This window comes from Calonectris borealis, chromosome 1 (assembly GCF_964195595.1).
Source record: "Calonectris borealis chromosome 1, bCalBor7.hap1.2, whole genome shotgun sequence".
NCBI lineage: Eukaryota > Metazoa > Chordata > Aves > Procellariiformes > Procellariidae > Calonectris > Calonectris borealis.
Window position 1 is genome coordinate 55,450,172 of NC_134312.1, and position 14,877 is coordinate 55,465,048.

The window sequence follows — 14,877 nt, forward strand, 5'->3', positions numbered from 1 at the left end:
CTAAAAGCATTTAACAGGAGGGCATGAAACAATTGGAGAGGTGCAGAAAGCAGCTTATTGATTTATTTAATTCAGTGAGCTAGGAAAATCAGAGGAAACTATGTGAACTTGAAAACTATGCTAAAACAAGCAGAAAAGGTTGTAGCTTTCAGGTATCTTTGGTTTCATCACCCTGACAGGCCATCTGGAAGTGCTTCACAGACTGGCAACCACTGGATTCACGTTACAGAGGAATTTAGCGATAGATAATAGTGTCAAGTGGCAGCATCTGTCATTGCTATAGCTAGATTGATTTAAAAAAAATTGTATGAGCCTTCTCTCATTATTCATGTTTGATCATCCTTTTATTTTTTCAGTCAGTACTGTATTAAGAATTTTTGGGGACCACAGGCTCCGCTTCACGGCTATCAGATGGGATCCTGACACTAGAGCCCTGTCCCTGCCTTTCCCTGAACCTTCTGACTTTTACATTGCACTTTTCACCCTGAAAAATTTCAAAGTGCTTTTCATTCAGGCTTGGACTGAACTAGCCAGGTGAAAAGGAAACTTCATTAGACTCCACCAGACTGGATAATCCTACAGCATCCCACCTCTCCTGAGGGAGGCTTAAATACTGTGTTTGTGTCCTGGCTGCCAGAGGGCTCAGAGCTGAATTCAGTTTAAATCCAGCACTCTGTCTGAGGGACTTGACTCCTGGAGAAGCATGGGACCTTGCCTACTGTCTTCGTCTACAGCTTGAGTTTGGATCTAACACATATGTTTATAATATTTTGAGATATTCAGCAAAATCAGGGGTATGTAGCAACTTTAAGGAGGGCAGCCTATAAAATGGGCTGACGCAGCTGGTTGTATCAGAAGGACACATATCACAGCAGAGAAGCCCCTAATCACCCTCGCCTATTGTGAGGCAACAATTATACATGCAACACCAGTCAGTAAAAGCACTCATGTACAGAGTCCCCATTGCACATTTGCAAAGAAACAGGAATTGTGGCCAGTTGCCTCAAGAAAAGCAACTGGCGATTTCTAGTGCCTGGATAAAGTCCTGTAAAGTCTAAAGCTCTTAGAGGCATTTCTGAAAAATATATATGGTGAACTTGAAAGTGTACAGGACAGAGGAGATCCTGTTAGAACTTGAACCACAGGCTCCAGTTTGGACCCAAAGGTTAAATGACTGAAGTCATTAATCCGAAGTGCTTCAGCCCTGCCTTGTCAAGGTCAGCTTTAGATGCGAGGGCTGGGAAGTCCCAACAAGCCCTGGAAGTTCATGGATTCTTTTGCTACATCAACAGTGAAATAAGTAAGATCAAGACATGGGCACATACATTTGCCTTGTGATCATCCATACCATTAAGCTGCCAGCACAGTCCTGGGCCTGGTTTTGGTTTGGGCCAACTAGCTTTCTCCCAGACTGTGACTTGCTACAGTGACCGAAGCCATACCCAAAAAGCAGTTTGGGCATCTACACTTAGCCATACGGATGTGAGCTGTGCTGTGTCACTTAGGCTTAGGGCCAGCTATCAGCTCTTGGTCCTCGTATACAGGCAAAGCTTTTGAGGCTACCATTGATAAGGCCAGTTTATATCAGTCCTCATCTATAAAGATTTTGTAATTAGTAATATAAAGACGAAATTGAACAACAGAAAACTTAGGTTGTATTCTAATAAATGTCTCTGAAAAGTTAGATTTATGTAGGTATAAAGATGTTGAAGAGACAGTTATAAGGTGGAAGAGTTATAAAGTGGAAGAGACAGTTGTACCACTCTTTTAAATCATTTCAGAGCCTAGAAAAATATACTGTAAGCCACATTCACATAATGGCCTGGTTAGGCAGAGTGTATGAAAAATGTACAGTATCTCATACGAACAGCTCATGACCATTCTGACTTTGAACTCTGTGTTCTCTCATGGTTTCCTGCACTGAGGAGTCCACAGGATGACATTAACCCTACCTGCTCTGTCACTGCCTTAGAAAAATATTATGTGAACTAAAGGGGATGTTGTAGAGGATATGCCACAAATTAAACGCTAAGCAGCTTAGATAAATGGCAAGAATGAGGAAAGACGGCAATGGAAAACATTTTGTACGAGAGCATTTCTTCAACAAAACAGTCTGACTCAGACTATTTCCTTTATGTCTATCCTTCAGCAAACTGCAGAGAAAAGAGGAAAAGCGAAGGTGGTACTTTACTTGAAGAGATCTATCAGGATGATAACAATGTCCTTATCCACTTCTACTGTCTCTAGGTCTGCGCTGACATCAGCTGGAGAGCCACACATGATGATCACTACAGATTGGGCAAAAATGGAGAGAGATTGGTGAAAGGTACAGACGAGAAGAGGACATTTGCCTGCTCTCCGTGCTTCAGTAGCAGGCAGTAGAGCAATGCTGGGCTAAGGCACATTACCTGTGCTGTGCTGGGACCCAGGCACAGAGCTACAGCCTCTCTGCAGTAAGACCAGGATATTTGAGGGAAAGTGGGTAAAAGGTGCCTCAACGCCTGCACCATTTTCCGTCTGATTGCACCAGAGCACTGCTATTATCTCACTCAAATAAGCATTAGCAGGTCTGATACGGGCTACTGAATATGAACTAAGTTAAATGGCATTCAAGTAGTAGTTTCATTGGGTTACTTATTAGTCTTGCACTCACTTGGCCTGCTGATGCCAAGTGCTTAGTCTTAGGAGAAGATGAGGTGTCTACTCATCCATTTTTCTAGTTTAAATGGATCACTTCCAGAAGAAGTGCCCCTTGATGGCACAAATGAGGCCCATATATGTACCAGGGCTGCAAACACAGGAATGGTAGAGAGCTAAGCATTCTTGTAGTATCTAAGGCCCTGCTTAGGAGGAGTTGTGGTTTCTGGATTTCTGAATCTTTCATAAAATGGAGCTTGTGCCTAGACGGGATAATTCACCCCAAAAGCTCTCTGGAACCAGGATGTTCCCCCATATTTTATGGGGATGGAGAGAGGAATCTAGGAACTTTGTGCCATTTTGTGTTTGCATCCATGTGAAATGGTATATCTGCATTTCTCCACCATTTCTGTGGAAAGACTATCCCTAAAATGTAACTAAGGGGTAGGTGCGATTTCCTGGGAAAAGCAACTTACCTGCAGGGGAGAGTGCAACCTCAACCCCCCCTTACCATTGCTTTTCCGGTTTGGATCTTTCACAGTTTTTTTAAGCTGCTCCGGAGTCCTTAAAATCTCCTTGAACTTCAGTTTTTCGGAGAAGTCTGTGATTCCAGCATCTAGCGCATTCATGTACCTGACACAAGGGAGCAAAGATATTGTCAGAAAGTTGCTAACTCCTCACATTCTCCTAAATAAGCCAAAATGCGAGATAGGCTGTTTACAGCACACAAGAGTGTTTATAAGGCAGTATGGAACATTTTTTTCTACAGCAATAGAAGAGAGAAAATCAATACAGGGCATGAAAGACTTAGAAGTGTTTGGACAGTCACCCAGAGGTATTTGAGCCTGGTTGTACAAAGGATGGGTTTGGAGAATACAATGATGTAATAAGACATCAACAATTAAGAAAAGAAATCAGGGATATGGGGGAATTACAGTAAGTGAGACTAACTGGGAGGCAGAGCCAGGAAGCTCTGCTGTTTTAAGACATCAGTGGTAATCATAGAAGACACATGTCAAGGTTCAAAGGAGTAAATGGGAGCTGCAGAAAGAACTGAGATAAAAAACACACATGTACCCTGACTGTGAGAGAAGCGAAGGAAGGAAAGTAGCAACAAAAAACCCCTATACTGAGTCAGTTAAAACTTGAAGGGAAAAAATGAGGACAGCAAAAAAAAAAAACAACCAAGTGAGTAAAGGCTAGCTAAAAGATTAAGCAAAAACAGCCAAATCCTAAACCCTATTCTTGCCTCAACATGTTGTGTCTGAGAAAAGACATTCTATCTGAAATAAAGTTAATGCGGAGGGAAAACCAAAAGAAATCTCTTATTTTCAAACTGCTTAACTTTTGATCTAGCAACACTGAGATCCCAGTCCTATAAACTACTAAATATCTTTTGCTTCCCATTTTTTTTCAGGAACAGAATCATTAACCATTAATTTACAGGAACATATGCATAGTTGAGACATAACCTGATTTTGCTATCATTGTGGGTATTCACTTATTTTTATACATATATGGGGAAAACAATTAGCCCATGCAGTATAACTTGTGCTTTAGCAAAAATGGATTTTTTAAATTAGACCGTTCAAAAACCTTCAAGCTGACAGTTTCTGTTTAAGCAGAATGAGATGCATTTTTTCAACTATATTAGGATAAAAAATGGGCAGAGATACAAAATGTATTTTAAATTTTTTTGTTAATTCAACAATAAAGAAAAGGAGCTTGAACAATCCTGAACAGAAGTATTAATAAACACAAGGTAAGAAACACTTGGGAAATAACTTACATGCATTGACTTCCCTGAAAGGTATGAAACTTGCAGGATTAAAGGGATTTAGCTAAAGTGTAGTGTATTGGCAATTATAGCTGCAAACATGGAGAAATAGGGATTGTAGTAAGAGGTAAGTGAAGGGCACTGATATTTCAAAGCATCAAAGAGAGGTAATCATAGAAATTACGTCATGTGATCAAGTTGCTATCTGTACTAAAAAAGGGGGAAACAATAGAATTCCCTAAATATCTACAAAACAGTGAATAGGAGATCAGTTTTTAGGCTCCTTAATTCAGAAAAAAAGATTAAATTCTGTATACAAAATATTCTGTACGAAAGTACACGCTTATATCACTCCGAAGCCAATACAGTCATAAACTTTGCTTAAAATTCTGCAAGTTCCTCAGGTTATGAATTGGAAAGATAAATAATAGTTATTTCCATGAATTCTTGGCTGCCTTTAAGCTACATTTATAAAATTAGTAGGAGAAACGAGATTTTTTTTTTTAATTAATCAGCATTTTATGTCCCAAAATTGGACATAGAAACACTCACATGAGCTAAAAATTAAATAAGAATCAATAATAGAAGAGTAATGATAAATATAGTATATTAAAGAGTTTATTTGACTAAAAACAGCCTTTGAATTTAGGCAAGGAGAAATCCCAGCGTTCTTGAGAATCAAGCACAAGTTGATGTTTCAGGTCACAAAGTGAAAACTGTCTCCTTTGCTCCAAACTGGTGAGAGCATAGCTTAAACTCTGTAATCATTGGGCGTCATTTTATTCAAAGAAAGATACAGTTTGAACTTTGGAAATGTTTTAGAGTAACAATAGTCCCCACAGATTGAAGCCATTAATGTGGAGAAACAAGAGCTTGATAAGACCCCTGACCTAAAAAGGCATCTATGGAAAGCCCGATGGAGGAGCCTCTCATGTCACACTGTTTACATCAAGGATGGAATAAACAGGTATTTCCAGCAGGGACAACATGTGGGCTATGCTGTCCACAGGAAAAGCCAAGGCTTGAGAATACTTAAAAGTAGACTGAGTGAAACATTCAGATATGCAGTACAGCTAAAGGGTGTAATTCATCTTTTCCTTCTCTCGTTCCTTGGTAGCCATAAGGCACCTCCCAAAATGTAGGACTCGAAGGACAGCTTGTAAGAACCATGTCCGAGGATGGAGATGGAGTTTATCAACAGCCGGGTCAGAGGTGGATCCAGATCTTACCAGAAGCATGCCTCCGAGTTTTCGTTCCTCTTGTAAATGTAGGCAGATTCCCAGGTTATGGTTTTGAATGGCAGCCGAGATTCTTTCCAAAAATAATAGAAGAAATAGATCACTTTCCTGGCTGGGGTCAGAAGGCGGATTAGGTTTACTCTGTAGTCACAGGACAGTCCAAAACTCCCTACAGAGATCAGAGGCAGGCTCAGGGTTGTTTCAACTCTGAAGAGAGAGACAAGAGGACAAGTCTGAACGGATTGCTGTCGCACCAAGGCAGCTACCACGTGATTTCCATCCGCAGCTCCCTCTCCTCTGGTGCCCTGCATTAGTGTAACAGCAATTTGAACCTGAAACAGAAAGCTCCTCAAGAACACAAGCAGATTTCGAGTCAGTATTGGCACTGAAAAGCCCTGTTGAGCTGGTCCAGGCAGCTTCTCTCATTGTCCCCAGTTCCCTGTGCCCTTTTGGGTACCATGCACCATTTCAGCCCAAGGGCTGTGACAGGAGTCCAAAGGCTCAAGGACCCATCCGATTCTGCTCCCCGGCTGCCATTAACATGGGATGGATTTGATCTCTTTATTGGGGCAGTGTTGGAGGGTGACAGCTTTTTGCCATCAAAAAAAGCTTTACTCCTACAACTCAAAGGAAAAGTCTTTTAGTTTCTCTATGGCATATTTTAGGAGCTGTACAACAGCAGCGGTCAGGGAGAAAAACTAAGGCAACCCTGTGCTGGCAGGGAATTTGTAAAACAAAGGTATTTTTTATCCACAGAGACAATAAGTTTTTGAGGATAAAAGTATTTTCCTAGATGCGGCAATCTTATCAGACTAGACTAAAAATATTTTAGATTCTTGTAAGGTAAGTGGTTTTTTATGACAGGGAATTTCGCCTGCAAAAAACATGGCCATTAGAGTTGCTGGCATTATTGTGACAAAACTTTATTTTCCAGGTAAAGCTCATTTACCAAATTACAGGGTTTATACTTGTTGCAACAGAAACAGACACTGATGATATAATAAGTAATGCCAGGGAGAGTATTTCACTAATGAAACAGGCATTTTTCTGACTGACTTAGAATAGAATAGAATAGACTATTTCAGTTGGAAGGGACCTACAACGATCCTCTAGTCCAACTGCCTGACCAATTCAGGGCCGACCAAAAGCTAAAGCATGGTATTAAGGGCATTGTCCAAATGCCTCTTAAACACTGACAGGCATGGGGCATCCAACACCTCTTTAGGAAGCCCGTTCCAGTGTTTGACCACCCTCTCAGTAAAGAAATGCTTCCTAATGTCCAGTCTAAACCTCCCCTGACGGACGCAGCTTTGAACCATTCCCACATGTCCTGGCACTGGGTACCAGGGAGAAGAGCTCAGCACCTCCCTCTCCACGTCCCCTCCTCAGGAAGACGTAGAGAGCCATGAGGTTGCCCCTCAGCCTCCTTTTCTCCAAACTAGACAAGCCCAAAGTCCTTAGCCGCTCCTCATAGGACATGCCTTCCAGCCCTCTCACCAGCTTTGTTGCCCTCCTCTGGACACATTCAAGGACCTTCACATCCTTCTGAAATTGTGAGGCCCAGAACTGCACACAGTACTCAAGGTAGAGCCACACCAACGCTGAATACAGCGGATAATCACCTCTTTTGACCGGCTGGCTATGCTGCGTTTGATGCCCTCCAGGATGCGGTTTGCCCTCTGGGCTGCCAGGGCACGCTGCTGGCTCGTATTGAGCCTGCTGCTCACCAGCACCCCCAGATCCCTTTCTGCAGGGCTGCTCTCCAGCCGTTCTCTCCCAATTTATACTTGTGCCCAGCGTTACTCCATCCTAGGTGCAGAATCCAGCATTTGGACTTGTTAAATTTCATCCCGTTAATCATTGCCCAATGACTTCCCGAATTAGAGATGGTGAAGAAGTTGGAGGTAGACAGTTGGGCTAATCCCAAACCACGCTTGTTACTTCCACATTCCAGCAGCCGCTGTGCTTATTAACACTTGCGACTCACAGTTAATTAAGCGACTCGCAGTTAACGTTCGGTGTCGCCTAATGTCCATTTGACAAGCCAAAGATGAAACCCGGAGAGCAGCGGCCGAGCCCAGGCAGCAGCTGGGCCGCCGCAGGCCCTGCGCGCTCCCGCCCCGCTGCCCATGGAGCGCCCTCCCCACAGCACCCTCCCCACACTTTAAGTGCTGTGAAGTAAGGCACTTCTGATTTGCAAAGCTATTGCGCCATGGGCAAAAGCCAGCTGCCTGTTTGTTAGTGTTCTTCATTGCTTTGCATAAACTTCCCCTATTCATACTTTTGACTGGTTTAACTGTGTCAGAGTCCTAGGAAAAAACTTTGGCATCATTCTGGGCAGCTCCATATCCAGCAGATGGTAGAAAAGCAAAGTTAGGAGGCAGAATGACTAAAATGGGGTATGTTGCATAATATTTTACCATGGTCCTATACATAGGTAAGACTTATTCTTTTGATTCTTCTATAAATCAATATCACATACATTCACCAGTAACATTGTATTGAATTCTGGTCATGCCACTCAAAGAAAAGTATAGAGCTAAAAGCAGATAAAGCTTGAGGTAAAAGTGTCTCAATCTTCCCAGTATCTCAGTGAAACCAAAAGGCTACCAAAGTTTACAAAGGGAAGTGATTCACATGAGTAACAATATGGATTTGTACGTCATGACGGATGGGGTTTTTTTAACTGATTTATGCAAGAAGTCTGCAAATTCAGCTTACGCTTTTCTAATATCTGAGAATGAACATATTAATGTATAATATAATATAGAATAGAATTATACAGGTTCATGTATAATACGACAGTAGAGAGATTCATTCTTCAGGAATGCTTCCTCAGGCAGAAGAGTTAGGATGAACTGGCTGCTCCCTATCTAAACACTCTTTACTGAAGATGGTTGGAGTTTTTGGATCTTCTCTTGACACATGTAACTCAGGCCCCTCTCAATGACTGAACACCCACCCAGAAGGACCCTTTTTGCTGCAGTACTGCAATGTCTGCATGTCTCAAGCTAACATCTCTTTCCTGCTGCAGTTGCTGAAGAGTTAAGTCTTTTGAGCCCTTAATCAATCAATCAACTTACTGTCAGCAATTAGAAAAGTTTCCCTGCTAGCAATGGGATTTCATCAATGGGCTTTGGAAGGGGATTTTCTTCTCCCTACCAAACATAGTGGCTATGCATAAAAGTCTTGCTGCCTTGACTGTAGACCTCAAGGTATCCTCCTGATGTATTCTAAACCCCAATGTCTCTGCTGGCTTGTTGTACACAAAACAACTTTGTGCAGCAGTTGATATCTTTAACATCACAATTATTAGGGGGAAGAGGTGGTACTTACGAGACCATTTGGTAGGTGGCATAAGTGCAAGCAGGTCCTATGACGACACAGCCAAGTGTGGCATTTTCCTGCAAGGGATCAAAAAGAGTCAGTAGTGGGGACAGTGCAGAGGACTGGCAGAGAGGGGAGGATGGGAGAATGAAGAAAACTTTAGGATTTGAGAAGGAATCACAGAATTTACCCAGCAAAAGCAAGAAGAGAGTAGCAAAGGAGCTACAGAAAGGTTAAAAGAAAAACCTAGAGTGAAGGAGGAAGGAATCACAGAGAGCTAAGAAAAGGCAGAGGACAGAATAGTGCCTGTGAGTATGACCTTCGTTAAGAGACAGACGGCAAGTTAGGATTAAAATGTTGCAATTGTTACAATTGCACATATGAAATTACCCCAGCAGTACTTGCATTTGCACAGAAAGAGGGATTGGAATTACAAGATATTGTGTATCAGAAAAACTATTAGTTATGTGCATGTGAAGCTTGTATGAAAAAAATCCTTCCGTGACCACCAAATGAGGCCTGACCAATAGCTTTGTGTGTCATGAGGGACGACTTCTTAACAAAAACTATAGCATGTGCTCATACATTGGTAGATTTGAGAATTCACATTGGATTGACAAAGCTTCACTCAGAGGTGACAGTTATTAGACATGAGAAAATCCACCGAAACACTGCTTCTTGTAAGGCCAATTTTAACTGAAGCTTTTCCCCATATTAGCGTATTCACATAGTTTCTCCCACGTGACTTTTGTGATTTCTAGTAAGAAGCGAGCACTTCATCTTTGCCCTCTGGGCATAGTTCCACACACATTTCTTTGGTATCAGTGCCAGCCTAATAATCTCTCTGCCTGCACATTCCCATCCTCGCACAGCTCTCTCCTTTGTGTATTTGTGTAAACTGATGGTGAACCAGACCAGGGTCTGATCCGGTTGCAAATGGACCTTTTTCGCTCTGCTTGGCCTGTTTGAGTGTTTGGGGTTGGGTTCGGTTTTTTTGGTTGGCTCTTGTTTTTTTTTTAATGGATTGCTTTGGCTATGTGGCCACACAAAGAGCTGTGCGGATATAAAAAAGAGGGCAACTTAAGTATAGGAAAAGGAGCCTGGAGCAGAAGGCTGCTCTAGCCGGCACTGCCACCAAATGTCTAATGACAGGCTCTGGGAAGCATTCATAGAATCTCCCTCCAGTATTTGCCTGCTTGTCTTCACAAAACCTACAGGAACATCTTCTCTTTGAAAACTTCACTTCCCTGTCAAATTTTTTTGGAACTGAACAACAGGATCAAAAGTTAATACGGAAAGACAGACAGACACATGCACACAAACACGCAGAAAGAAAAAAGTTTTGTCTTCTTAGGAAATCAACTTAAAGAAGTCTGTTACTCACATGAATTTCCTTGATGAGCTCCACACCTTCACAGGTGCTGGTACGACAGCCTTGTGAGACATAGAATGTTGAGGTAAGGCTGTGGAAGGTGGCATTGACTGTAACATTTTCTCCTGTAACGCAAACGTAAAAGTAAACAGCATCATGAGTTGCAGATAACTGCTAATACACTGTATCCCTCTTCTTCTCACACAGGTCTGAGCAGTCTTATGCTAGGATGTCTCCCACCAAAAAGCTGCTAGAAAGTCCACCTACCACCTAACCCCCACTACTTAGGATGAGACTGTAAAATTTGCTCCAGTGTGGACTGCTGACTTCTGCTGAGTGTTAGTACTTTCAGTACAAAGTACTTTTAGTGTTGGCCATTATTAGAGACATTTTTTAAGGCTCAGAAGGAAGTAACTGAGAGACCACTTTCCAATAAAATTGGACAAAGTCTCTTCAAGTAGAGGGCAGAAAGGGAATAGGTGTCATTTCTTAGGAACCTCTCTTTCCCATGATATTCTAGAGAGTAGATTGGTGATATTGAAAGGAAACTTAAGATATCAAAATAAATAAAAGCATCATCTGCAGTGACTCTAAATGAAGGAAAAACATACGGACTACAGATTCTTCACACTTCAAGCCATAATGTGATCAACAGATGGGGTTAAGAGGAAAATTATTTACAGAAAGTAGAGGCTAATGCAGCCAGGAGAAAAAGCAAGGGCATCCCCGTTCCTGCACTAGATGGATCACCGGTCTTGTCTGATCCAGTTCAGCGATTCCCATGTTCCCAATCCCAACGGAACATCTCCAGAAAAGCATGCAGGAGGAGTCTGCCCAAACACCATGAAAGCAAATATGGTTCTGCCCATCTGTGGAGCCCTTCTGTTTTGACAGAGGGAGGTCATTATTCCTGTAAGATCTACATAAGATGAACAGACAGGCAAGGAGCCTGTCTGAGGAGCACTTTGCTGAAGGTCAGATGAGTAGAAAGCTATGGTACAAAGTCTGACAAGAAATCACAGCAGGAGAGGGATAACCAACATCTGTTGCCTTACCTGTCATCTGGAATTCATTTTGTACTCTCTTCAAGGCTTGATTCACAGCTAATTTCAAATTATCAGTAGTTGATGGGAAGTCCGAGTAATTCATGAGCATCACATTGATCACATAATTGTTGTCGCTACACTTATTTGAACCAACTTGCTGCTGCAGCCAGAGCAAGAAAAACAAAGGCCAAAGGGCCAGACCCAACATCCGTTGCTTCATTGTTGCTCAGTTTAGACCCATTGTGTGTGCTCTGTCTTTTCTTTTGCTCTTCCAACTCTCTTTCTTTCAGATACTCTGCATTGGTTTTGTTCCTGGATAGGACGAAAGAGATCTCCACGTCGTAGATTCAAAGACAGGCTGTACGATCCTTCTCTCAGGCACTTCCCTATCCCCCTTCACCTCTGCCCGTCCCTCCGGTGTACTAGGTGGCACTTCTGTTTGTGAAAAACTAGCAACAGCAAAACTCAGGAAAAGGAGAGAGGCTAAAGGTTGCTGTGAATGTTTGCTCATGGAAAGGCTGAGGCTATAAAACTGAAGCATTACCTGAAACCTTGCCTGATAAGGCACTAACTCTTCATCACAGGGATGAGCTGAGAGAAGGAAGGGGAGGGAACAAATGGACTGTAAAGACAACTCTTTAAAATGGAAGTAAAATACAAGGTCCGTTAAAGCCTAGAGGAAGACAGATGGTTACTTCATGTTTGCATTGCCCTACATCTCTGGTTACGTTGCCACACCATCTCTGCTGGCGAGGCTCATAAATCAAGGGTATATTTTCTTCTGTGATAAGTTATCAATTTCATTCCTTTAGCTTTTACCATCAAAGCACTTTTTGTGTTGGCAAAAATGTCTGACTTGCAGTCCTCCAGACCAAAGCCTTCACTTCTACTTACAGAGTAGTCTCAGCACAAAGCTTGTCCGCTCATACTCGCCCAGCATTGCGCACCAAAGCAGCCCAGATCTGCCCCAGACACATTGCTCCCAGGCAGCACAGCTCTCATGGCCCATTCCCACCTTGTCAGATGGCTCCTCAAATGGGAGCCCAACATATTCATACTTTATGTGATGCAACCTCTTGCATCAGGTAAGGATTAGCAAAGCTGAAGGCCACATCTCAGAACTGTGGGACCAAAGCTCAATTATAAATGGGATCACTAAAAGGCACACACTAAAGGACACCGCGGTATTGTTCCTGGCTAGGGCTCTTGGGCTTTCCTGAGTATTTTTCCTGAGAATGGTCTCAGGGAAGGTAGGTAGAATAAAGGGAAGACAAAAAAAACACAAGCCGTATGGATAAGCCTGGGCACAAAGGAGAACTGCAAGATAAAAGTAATCAACAGGCAAATTTAAATAAAGTACTGACTGTGATTCGTCTGAATTTGGGGTGTTTGTGCACACCTAGAGCAGCTTCTGTTTTTCTACTGAAACCTGGACTGAGGCTGTCAGACAATAAATCAGTTTACTTTTATTACCTTCCTGAAATAATTTTAAGACAAACACAGAAAATAATCAGCAACAGTATAAGTAACAGTGCATTTGGTATAAAACAGAACTGCAATTCCATGGTTTCTTTCAAAGTCTGTATTTAAAAGGTGTTGAATACACTTCAAATATATTTGCACAAACTTTTTACATGATCCTATTTTAATACCAAATTATTATTCCTTGAATCTTTCTTATACCCAACAACAGAGGATACCATGAGCCAGCATTTAAGAGCAGACCTTGAACACGTCAGCATATCTAATCTAGCATTTGTAATTAGTAATACAGTAATTGGCAGTCTGTAATGTAAGTATCTGGACTAGTATGGCTGGCTAGAGCCACAGATTGAGAATGGAATATAGCTTTTCATGCTGAGATCATCTGCTCATCACTTCCCCGTTTTTTTTTTTTTTTTTTTTTATTTATTTAATTTACAAAGTCCTTGAAACTTATCCCATGTAAGTCAATAAGAGATTTGTCATTAACGTCAGCAGAACAAGATTTACATTTTTATATTCTTCTTAGCCTGTCTGAGAGAAACTGTTAGCCAGTGTGGATAGTGCAAGTATAACTGAGTATTTGACATTGCTGGTCATACAGGGCACTGAGATCTCCCTGGTTTTGTATCTATTAATGTATTTATTTGGTTTTCATAGCAGCTTAAAAATGTCCTTTAAAAACAAAAGGTAAAATCAACTATAGCCTCAGCACAGCATTTCTTTTTACTCTCTCCCTTGCCCCCTGCCTTCACGGTGCCCAGCCAGGGAGTCCCCAGCCAGAACACATTATAAATGAGTTGTTGACCTCTCAACTTTTTAATTGCCCAGCGTGTGTAGTCTCTCAGTGACAAGTCCCATGACGGGAGCACACCTTGAGCATTGGGTGACGTGGAGCAGGAGGGAGTGCGGCAGGAGGCTGCAGCTAGGGTGAAGCAAGCGCTCCCTGGAACCACACATTCCCTTGTACCTCGAGGCTTTGCACATCAGACACAGTTGCCTGGCAGATTGATCAGTAACATCTGCTTCATGGTGTAAGAGAGACAAAGAAAAGCTGTGGCATCATGCTGTAAACTTGAGAGTTACTGATACTATAGATGATCATGAGGGTGGAGAGAAGAAAAAGTAGACGAGTGAGTCATATGTGTAAAGCACAAAATTTGATGGGCCTGCCACAAGCAAAAGCAAAACCTTCTGTATATTTGTGTTTGTTGCTGCCTGTGCCTGAGGGATCTTTAGTCCCCAGGGAATAGAAGAGGTCAGACACCAATGCCAGTCCATTCATAGTGCCCTGGCTACAGAATGAAGCTAAGCTCCTGTCGTGGTTTAACCCCAGCCAGCAACTAAACACCACACAGCTGCTCACACACACCCCCCTTCCAGTCGGATGGGGGAGAGAATCGGGAGGGCAAAAGTGGGAAAACTCGTGGGTTGAGATAAAAACAGTTTAATAATTGAAATAAACCAAAGTAGAACAGTAGTAATAATAATAACAACAACAACAATAATAGACTATACAAAGCAGGCAATGCACAATGCAACTGCTCACCACCTGCTGACCGATGACCAGCCCGTCCCTGAGCTGCAAATCCCCCTTCCCGGACCTAGTTCGGGAAGTTTATATACTCCTAGTTTATATACTGAGCATGATGTCATATGGTATGGCATATCTCATCGGCCAGTTGGGTCAGCTGTCCCGGCTATGTTCCCTCCCAGCTTCTCGTGCATCTGGCAGAGCATGGGAAGCTGAAAAGTCCTTGACCAGCGTAAGCACTACTTAACAACAACTAAAGCATCAATGTGCCATCAACATTCCTCTCATACCAAACCCAAAACACAGTGCCACACCAGCTACTAGAAAGAGAATTAACTCTATCCCAGCCAAAACCAGGACAGTATCCACCCCTTATTCTATACTATCTACGTCATGCCCAGGTCTCACATTTTCCAACACATTCCAATTAACCATCACCACTTTTCTTGTCTTTTGATATATAC

The 14,877-nt window shown here is 42.3% G+C and overlaps 1 protein-coding gene across 1 annotated transcript in view; it reads right to left on the reverse strand.

The window, feature by feature from the left end:
- The window catches only part of GUCY2C (guanylate cyclase 2C), a 45,615-nt gene extending 33,998 nt beyond the window's left edge, over positions 1-11,617 (reverse strand). The window contains exons 1-6 of the mRNA XM_075158918.1: positions 11,407-11,617; positions 10,364-10,476; positions 8,989-9,056; positions 5,644-5,859; positions 3,149-3,270; positions 2,192-2,288 (exon numbers count right to left, since the gene is read on the reverse strand). Coding sequence (XP_075015019.1) covers positions 2,192-2,288; positions 3,149-3,270; positions 5,644-5,859; positions 8,989-9,056; positions 10,364-10,476; positions 11,407-11,617 — 827 coding nt within the window. The remainder of the gene's footprint in view (positions 1-2,191; positions 2,289-3,148; positions 3,271-5,643; positions 5,860-8,988; positions 9,057-10,363; positions 10,477-11,406) is intronic.
- Positions 11,618-14,877: the final 3,260 nt, after the last annotated feature.